We start from the raw sequence: 9,598 nt of genomic DNA, 5'->3' as shown, positions 1-9,598 counted from the left end.
ACAGTAACTCAAGAAGCAGCTTCGAGAGCTGAAAAACAGTGAAACTAGTTCAAAACGAGCTCACTAAGACAAGCTCTAGCTGGAAGCACAAAGAAGAAACCGAATGGAGAAAGAGCATGAGTTGGAAGAGACTTACATGGAGTGGAAAAATCTGGTTTGAACCAACTTGAAGAGGGTTGAGGGCCAAACCCTAGCAGAGCTATGGAGGGGAAAAAGAGAGGAGTGAGAATACTGTTTTCGCAAGAATGATGGAAGTGAGAGAGGTTTGGCTGCCTTAGGGACCTTTAACACCCTATGGGCCAGCTGTAAGACCCGGGAAAATTAATTAATTAAATAATTAATTAATTAATATATGTGGGTAGAAGGCGTCTTTATGGCATTAATTGTGGTTTAATGTGACGTGGAAAAGTACTAGCTCAAGTGGTTGAGAGTACTTGATTCTGTGAGAGGACTTAGGTTCGAGTCCTATGTATATGATGGAAATTGGGGGTTGTGAATTTTGGTACTGCTGTGTTTTGAATTTTGGACTAAATGCATGAAAAGAGGGGTTATACATGGTATATGCGGGAATGGGGTAGAACTTGGAATTTGGGGACTTTCTGGCGTCTATGCTATGCCAATGCAATGTGGTAAATTGTGTAAATTGATTTGGTATGATCGAAATTCTGTTTGGTACGTTTTGGTGTGCGAATTGATCAAAGTTGGAGTGAGTCGAGTGCGTGATCAGTGAAGGAGTCTGCATTTCTCGCTCAGGCGAGCTAGGCAGAGACGCATACCCTATTTTCATATGAGCGTCTCGCTCAGGCGAAGAGGATGGGTTTTGAGCGACCCAGACTCTCGCTCAGGCGAGGGAGGTTCGCCTAAGCGAGATAGTGAGGAAGTTGCGCGTGTTGAGCGCAACTTCTCGTCCAGGTGAGGGTTTTGTGGGTTTTGAGCGAACCAGGGTCTCGCCCAGGCGAGATGGCCTCGCCTAAGCGAGATGTCGTGGTCATGAGAGATGTTCTGCTTGCAATTTAACCCAGGCGAGATTGAATTGGTTGTTTGGGTGAGAGATGATTTCGCCTAAGCGAGGGGATCTTGCCTAAGCGAAATAGCGTGACTATGTTGTTGTTTTGGGCTCGCCCAAGCGAGGCAGACTAGCCTAAGCGAGACTGAGGGTCTAGCTTGGGCGAGAGTCCCTAGCTTAATTGAGTATGTGTGAAATGCCATGTTGGGTGTGTGTTTGTATGTGCGATTTGGGTCTTTGATCCTATGTGTAGGATGTTTATGCATATGTGTTGTGTTTGGGCTTGAAGGACTAAGTCCAGTAGGGGTCTGGGATGTGCTCAGTATTGGACACATGATGGGCATGGAACTCGTTGAGTTCTCGTCGACTACTAATGGGCGAGGAGTCCTTAGCATGGTGATTGCATGCGTCGGACGCACGATGGGCAAGGAACTGTTGGGTTCCCATCGGATACTATTGGGCGAGGAGTCCATAGTATGGTGATTGCATGCGTGCCAGGGTCCAAGTGTGAGACTTGGATGTTTTACTACAGACGAGGAGTCTGTAGGGCAGGACTATGAGCGGGATAGTCTCATAGGGTTGGACCACGAATGAGTTAGTTTCGTGGGAGCACAGAGAAGTCCCAAGACCTAGTTCATGCATATGACTCATGAAGGACTATGAGGTCATGGTTTGGGTGATTTGGAAATTATGAATTTAGTTATGTTATTTTGGGTTAGGAAACATATTTATATTCATGTTTTATTTTTATATGTTATGCATAGCTCACCCTTTCTGTGTGTGTGTGGCGATGATCGGATAACTTGTTGTCTGGGAGTAGATGATGTGACAGGTGGACCAGGAGATGCTTAGACTCGGAGCGAGAGCTAGCATGGGAAATTTTGTAGATACATATGTTATATGTTTATTATTTTATCTTTGAGAATATTATGTAAACCTGACAGGAGCCATTGACTTTTATTTCAGTTTTATGAATTATGGACTCCTGGTTTTGTGGCTTTATGTATGAAAGTTTTAAATTTCCCGTGTTTTGGGAAATGGTTTATATTAAATGCAACACTTATTGTATTTCGAATTTTATTTATTAAATATCAGTAATATTCCTTAGGGATGTTACAATTGGTATCAGAGCAAAAGTTTTGAAAATATTTTTAAAATATTTTGGGGCTAGTGGGGAGTAAGCTTATTGATGTGTTTATTTATGGTATGTTGTGTGTTAAATGTGAAAAAGTGTGTGGTTTTGTTTGACTAAGCGACTGATTTTTAATAGTTGTAATGTGGCGTATCTAGGCTATGGCTGCTAACAAGAGGAGGAGGAGTAGTGGTGCTGATGACATCGCTGAGGCGATTCACCGGATGGTGGATGTGATGCAGCCACCCGTAGCAGCGCAGCCTAGGACGGCGATTGCACCAGTCAGAGTGTCGACTGTGGAGGACTTCTTACGCCACAAGCCAGCTAAGTTCACTGGCAAGGCCTCCCCCGATGAAGCGGATGCATGGCTCCGCAAGTGTGAGAAAATCTTCAAAGTGATGAACTGCGAAGATGAACAAAAACTGTCATTCGCTGCTTACCTGCTGAATGGGGATGCTGAATACTGGTGGGCGGGCATGCAAAAACATATGGAGAATAGTGAAGAGCCAGTGTCTTGGGCCAACTTTAGAACTCGCTTCTTGGAGAAGTACTTTCCAGATACGGCGAGACAGGACAAGGAGGCTGAATTCCTAGTATTGTAGTAGGGAGACATGACAGTGCAGGAGTATGTGAATAGATTCGAGCACTTGGCGAGGTATTCCTCCCAGAACATCACTGAAGAATGAAAGTGTTTAAAGTTTAAGCGAGGACTCAGACTTGAGCTGAAGAGGGTGGTGACACTGTTGAGAGAGAGGAGATTTCCTATCTTGGTGGAACAGGCCAACAGTGCGAAGCACCTTGAGAAGGGCCCCAGTCCAGTTGTGAGCCGACACTAGAAAAATGTCGCTAAGGTTAGGCAGATGAAAAAGCCTTATAGTAGACCGCAGACATCCCAGGGTCCCTCTTACTACCAGTGTGGTGGACCCCATCTGAAGAGGAACTATCCTCAGTTGGCAAGCAGAGTAGGAGGGTCAGGCGACCATCGCAAATGCTTTATATGCGATAAACCGGGACACTTCGCCAACAACTGCTATGAAAAGAAGAGTCTTGGCACGAAGAAACCAGCAGCATCGCCAGCAGAGCGAGCTAGGGCAGCGGGCAGAGTCTTTGCCCTGACCACCACTGAGGCTACACAGTTGGGTAATCTTATCCTTGAACCTTGTGTGTTGTTTGGTAACGTAGTACTGGTGTTGTTTGATTCCGGGGCAACCCACTCTTTTATTTCTAATGTGTGCATGGGGAGATTGAAATTGGTGACACATGATTTGGATGTGAGTTGCTTGTTTCAACTCCCTCCTCAGGTCAAGTGGCTACCAGTTCAATCTGCGTTGGGTGTTCTATGGAAGTGGCAGGTCGCCGATTCAAGGTGAACTTGGTGTGCTTGCCTTTGGAGGGACTGGATGTAATCTTGGGGATGGGCTGGTTGTCTAACAATCACGTCATAATTGATTGTGGACGGCGCAGTTTGGTATTCCCAGAACATGAAGGATTGGAGCTAATCTCGGCTCAGAGGGCGATAAACGAAGCAGAAGCTGGAGCCACCTGCTTTATGATAGTGGCTCATGCAGAGAAGAATAGTACCGCCGAGAAGATCAGTGTGATTCTAGTCGTGGAGGAGTATGCAGACGTGTTTCCAGATGAAATACCCGAGTTACCACCGAGTAGGGATGTGGATTTCTCCATTGATCTCATCCCTGGAGCTAGCCCAGTATCCATGGCGCCCTATAAAATGGCACCAGCGAAGTTGGCTGAGTTGAAGATGCAAATTGAAGATTTGCTTGAGAAGAAGTTCATTCGGCCAAGCGCGTCACCCTGGGGAGCACCGGTACTCCTAGTAAACAAGAAGGATGGCAGTTCAAGGTTATGTGTGGATTACCGTCAGTTGAATAAGCTGACCATAAAGAATAAGTATCCGCTGTCGAGGATAGATGATCTGCTGGATAACCTGAGGGGAGCCGCAGTGTTCTCTAAGATTGACTTGAGGTCTGGATATCATCAGATCTTGGTCAAACCAAAGGATGTGCAGAAGACGGCATTCAGATCACACTACGGGCATTATGAGTATGTAGTGATGTCGTTCGGGGTGAGAAATGCTCCTGCTATTTTCATGGACTACATGAACAGGATATTCCGACCATACCTGGATCAGTTTGTTGTCGTGTTCATTGACGACATACTGATATACTCGGAGAGTCGGGATGTACATGCAGATCATCTGAGAGTGGTGCTAGGAATTCTCAGAGAGCATAAACTGTATAAGAAGCTGTCAAAGTGTGAGTTTTGGCTGGATGAGGTACAGTTCTTGGGCCATGTAATCTCAACCCAAGGCATAGCAGTAGACCCAGCAAAGATTGAGACAGTGGTGAAGTGGGAGAGACCACACACAGTTACTGATGTGAGGAGCTTCTTGGGTCTGGCAGGTTATTACAGGCAGTTTGTGGAGGGGTTCTCCAAGCTGGTGAGTCCCTTGACTCAACTCACTAGGAAGGACTAGCTTTTCTCTTGGACAGACGAGTGTGAGGTCTGTTTTGAGGATATGAAGAAGAGATTGACCACTGCACCCATATTAGCTATTCTTGACACCGCCAAGACGTTTGAGGTATACTGTGATGCTTCATACCAGGGTCTAGGTTGTATGTTGATGCAGGAGAAACGGCCTATTGCTTATGCATCTCGTCAGCTGAAGGTGCATGAGAAAAACTATCTTACAACTGATTTAGAATTGGCGGCGGTGGTTTTTGCTCTCAAAACATGGAGGCACTACTTGTATGGGGCACAGTTTCAGGTATTCAGTGATCACAAGAGCTTGAAATACTTGTTTGATCAGAAGGAATTGAATATGAGGCAGAGGCGCTGGATGGAATACCTGAAGGACTACGACTTTGAGCTGTTATACCATCCTAGTAAGGCTAATGTCGTAGCAGACGCTCTGAGCAGGAAGAAATCTCATGTGTCAGCCATGATGATTAAGGAGTTGGAGTTGATCGAAAAGCTACGAGATATGAATCTGGGATTGGATATGGAGACAGATCACATACGGTGCAGCATATTGAGGATCACTAATGAGTTCTTGGATGAGGTTCGGGTGGAACAGGGTAAGGATCAGGAATTGCAGCATATCATTAGTGAGTTGGGCACAAAGAAGAGAAAAGACTTCAGGATGGGTAGAGATGGCATCCTGCGATTCAGAGAGAGGGTGTGTATACCCAGCAGTCGGGTATTGAGGAAAATGCTCTTGGATGAAGGGCATAAGAGTCGTCTTAGCATACACCCAGGTATGACTAAGATGTACAAGGACTTGAAGGCGACTTTTTGGTGGACTGGTATGAAAACTGATGTGGCAGATTATGTGGCATCCTGTCTAGTGTGTCAGAAAGCGAAAATAGAGCATTAGAGGCCAAGTGGTACGTTGGAGCCTCTTGAGATTCCTCAGTGGAAATGGGACAGCATTTCCATGGATTTTGTTACTCATCTACTGAGGTCAGTGAAGGGACATGATTCTATATGGGTAATAGTGGATAGATTGACGAAGTGCACTTACTTTCTACCTATTAATCAGAAGATGTCTCTAGATAAACTGGCAGAATTGTACGTCAGGGAAATAGTCAGATTACATGGTGTGCCTGAGAGTATCATATCGGATAGAGATCTGAGGTTTACCTCGAGGTTTTGGCAGTCATTGCAGAACACTTTGGGCACTCAGTTGAGAATGAGCTCGGCATATCATCCTTAGATGGATGGTTAGTCTGAGAGAACCATACAGTCGCTGGAGGATTTATTGAGAACGTGTGTTCTGGATCATCTCGGGATATGGAGTGATGTGCTACCACTGGTGGAGTTCACTTATAATAACAACTACCATTCCAACATTGGGATGGCACCTTACGAGGCCTTGTATGGCAGGAGGTGTCGAACACCTTTGTGTTGGCAGCAGGATGGGGAGGCTGTGGTACTTGGTCCAGAGTTCTTACAACAGACCACTGAGAAGGTAAGGGTAATACAGGAACGGATGCATGCAACTCAGAGTCGACAGAAATCCTACGCAGATAAGAGGAGGAGGCCACTTGAGTTTGAGGCTGGTGACCACGTATTCCTCAGAGTTACACCTATAGCAGGTATTGGGAGAGCATTGAAGTCGAGGAAGTTGACCCCTCGATTCATCGGTCCATATCAGATCACAAGGCCAATTGGACCGGTGGCGTACGAGATTGCATTGCCACCGCACTTGGGAAACCTGCACAATGTTTTCCATGTATCACATTTGAGGAAGTACGAGGCAGATCCTACTCATGTGCTGGAGCAGGATGATGTTCAAGTGCGTGAGAACCTAACTCTTGGAGTTGGACCGGTGAGGATTCTAGATTCTCAAGTCAAACAGCTCAAAGGGAAGGAGATTCAGACTGTGAAGGTTCTCTAGGACGAGGCAACCAAGAGATGACTTGGGAGATGGAAGATCTCATGAGGAAGTCCTATCCTCACCTCTTTACTGGTAAGTCATATTTTCGAGGACGAAAACTTTTAAAGGTGGGGGAATTGTAAGACCCGAGAAAATTAATTAATTAAATAATTAATTAATTAATAAATGCGGGTAGAAGGCGTCTTTATGACATTAATTGTGGTTTAATGTGATGTGGAAAAGCACTAGCTCAAGTGGTTGAGAGTACTTGATTCCGTGAGAGGACTTGGGTTTGAGTCCTATGTATGCCAATTATGTGTTGTTGTTTTATGATTTATTTTTGATAATATGTAAGAGCGTGGAATTTGAAATGTAAACTTATGTTGATTGTGTATATCATTAAATGGGAATTGGCATAGTGGTAGTGCTTTGGCCTTGTGAGTGGAAGGTCACGGGTTCAAAACCTTGGTAGACAGAACTTAACCTTTATTTTTACTAAATTTAAAATTTGATTTGGAGTGAATGTGGAAAGATAGAGAGGGTAGCCAAGCAACGACAAAAGCTGCAAAAAAGACAGCAGCAATACTCCTAGAAAGGACATTGTATCCTTCCAGTTAGTCCATAAGGATCAGACACCCATATTCCGAGGGTTGGAAAACTATCAAATAATTAACATTAAGAGGAATTAAAACCCACCCTAAGCCCAAGTTCGTTTTATTTTTAAAACCTATTTTAAAGGCACCTATAAAAGCCAAAGTTTAAGAAAAAAGGAAGGGTTTTGGTAATTGTGGTGAGCTGCTATAGAAAGAACACGAAATTGAGACTGTGAGAGGAGGTTTTGAGTGTGCAAAGGGCTGAAGCAAGAGGGAAATCGTGAATCAAGGGGGTCCTGTCTTCATAATTTTGATCACACATTCCAGGTTAGGGGAGCTGAACCCAAAATTCGTGTTTTTGTGTGTATTGTATGTTTTGATGGAATTATGTGCTGAAATTGTTGATGCATATGATGGAAATTGGGGTTGTGAATTTTGGTACTGCTGTGTTTTGAATTTTGGACTAAATGCATGAAAAGAGGGGTTATACATGGTATATGCGGAAATGGGGTAGAACTTGGAATTTGGGGACTTTCTGGCGTCTATGCTATGCCAATGCAATGTGGTAAATTGTGCAAATTGATTTGGTATGATCGAAATTATGTTTGGTACGTTTTAGTGTTCGAATTGAGCAACGTTGGAATGAGTTGAGTGCGTGATCAGTGAAGGAGTCTGCATTTCTCGCTCAGGCGAGCTTGGCAAAGACGCATACCCTATTGCCATACGAGCGTCTCACTCAGGCGAAGAGGATGGGTTTTGAGCGACACAGACTCTCGCTCAGGTGAGGGAGGTTCGCCTAAGTGAGATAGTGAGGAAGTTGCGCGTGTTGAGTGCGACTTCTCGTCCAGGCGAGGGTTTTCTGGGTTTTGAGCGAACCAGGGTCTAGCCCAGGCGAGATGGCCTCGCCCAGGCGAGATGGCCTCGCCTAAGCGAGATGTCATGGTCATGAGAGATGTTCTGCTTGCATTTTAGCCCAGGCGAGATTTAATTAGTTGTTTGGGCGAGAGATGATCTCGCCTAAGCGAGGGGATCTCGCCTAAGCGAAATAACGTGACTATGTTGTTGTTTTGGGCTCGCCCAGGCGAGGCAGACTAGCCTAAGCGAGACTGAGGGTCTAGCTTGGGCGAGAGTCCCTAGCTTAAGTGAGTATGTGTGAAATGCCATGTTGGGTGTGTGTTTGTATGTGCGATTTGGGTCTTTGATCCTATGTGTAGGATGTTTATGCATATGTGTTGTGTTTGGGCTTGAAGGACTAAGTCCAGTAGGGGTCTGGGATGTGCTCGGTGGTTGGACACATGATGGGCATGGAACTCATTGAGTTCCCGTCGGCTACTAATGGGCGAGGAGTCCTTAGTATGGTGATTGCATGTGTCGGGTGGACGATGGGCAAGGAATTGTTGGGTTCCCATTGGCTACTATTGGGCGAGGAGTCCATAGTATGGTGATTGCGTGTGTGCCAGGGTCCAAGTGTGAGACTTGGATGTTTTACTACAGACGAGGAGTCTGTAGGGCAGGACTATGAGCGGGATAGGCTCATAGGGTTGGACCACGAATGAGTTAGTTTCGTGGGAGCACAGAGAAGTCCCAAGACCTAGTTCATGCATATGATTCATGAAGGACTATGAGGTCATGGTTTGGGTGATTTGGAAATTATGAATTTAGTTATGTTATTTTGGGTTGGGAAACATATTTATATTCATGTTTTGTTTTTATATGTTGTGCATAGCTCACCCTTTCTGTGTGTGTGTGGCGATGATCGGATAACTTGTTATCCGGAAGCAGATGATGTGACAAGTGGGCCAGGAGATGCTTAGACTCGGAGCGAGTGCTAGCATGGAAAATTTTGTAGATACATATGTTATATGTTTATTATTTTATCTTTGAGAATATTATGTAAACCTGACAGGAGACATTGACTTTTATTTCAGTTTTATGAATTATGGACTCCTGGTTTTATGGCTTTATGTATGAAAGTTTTAAATTTCCCGTGTTTTGGGAAATAGTTTATATTAAATGCGACACTTATTGTATTTCGAATTTTATTTATTAAATATCAGTAATATTTCTTAGAGATGTTACACCAGTCCTTAGGCTTAATTAGATTTGGGACAGTCTTTAAACATAAGGACAGAAAATATTGGGTCTTACAAATAACAGTAAAACAGTAATATTAATAAAATAAAATAATAATAATAATAATAAAATAATCAATAAAACAAAAAATGATAATAAAATAATAGTAAAATAAAATAATAATACTAATAAATATATTTATAAAATAAAATGAAATTAATAATAATAAAAAATAAAAAATAAAAAATAAAAAATAAAAATAAAAATGATAGTAATTGTAATAATAATAATTAAATAAAATAAAATTAATAATAATAAGAATAATAAGAATAATAGAAATAATAATACTTATTATTATTATTATAATTATCATTATGATTGTGATTATAATTTTAATT

The 9,598-nt window shown here is 43.3% G+C and overlaps 1 protein-coding gene across 1 annotated transcript; it reads left to right on the top strand.

The window, feature by feature from the left end:
* The first annotated feature begins 2,998 nt into the window (after positions 1–2,998).
* On the top strand, positions 2,999–3,508 carry LOC114173541 (uncharacterized). Its single transcript, XM_028058010.1, has one exon. It carries the CDS (start codon positions 2,999–3,001, stop codon positions 3,506–3,508), a length of 510 nt encoding a protein of 169 aa, XP_027913811.1.
* Positions 3,509–9,598: the final 6,090 nt, after the last annotated feature.

This window comes from Vigna unguiculata, chromosome 2 (assembly GCF_037176805.1).
Source record: "Vigna unguiculata cultivar grain cowpea cultivar isolate G323 ecotype 2 chromosome 2, ASM3717680v1, whole genome shotgun sequence".
NCBI classification, from domain to species: domain Eukaryota; kingdom Viridiplantae; phylum Streptophyta; class Magnoliopsida; order Fabales; family Fabaceae; genus Vigna; species Vigna unguiculata.
Note: the sequence above shows the minus strand (reverse complement) of the source record. Positions and strands in the feature narration are given on the sequence as shown.

What these genes read in the sequence shown, in the direction of transcription:
- LOC114173541 (XM_028058010.1), top strand. Translation starts at nt 2,999, where the DNA reads ATGAAAAAGCCTTATAGTAGACCGCAGACATCCCAGGGTCCCTCTTAC.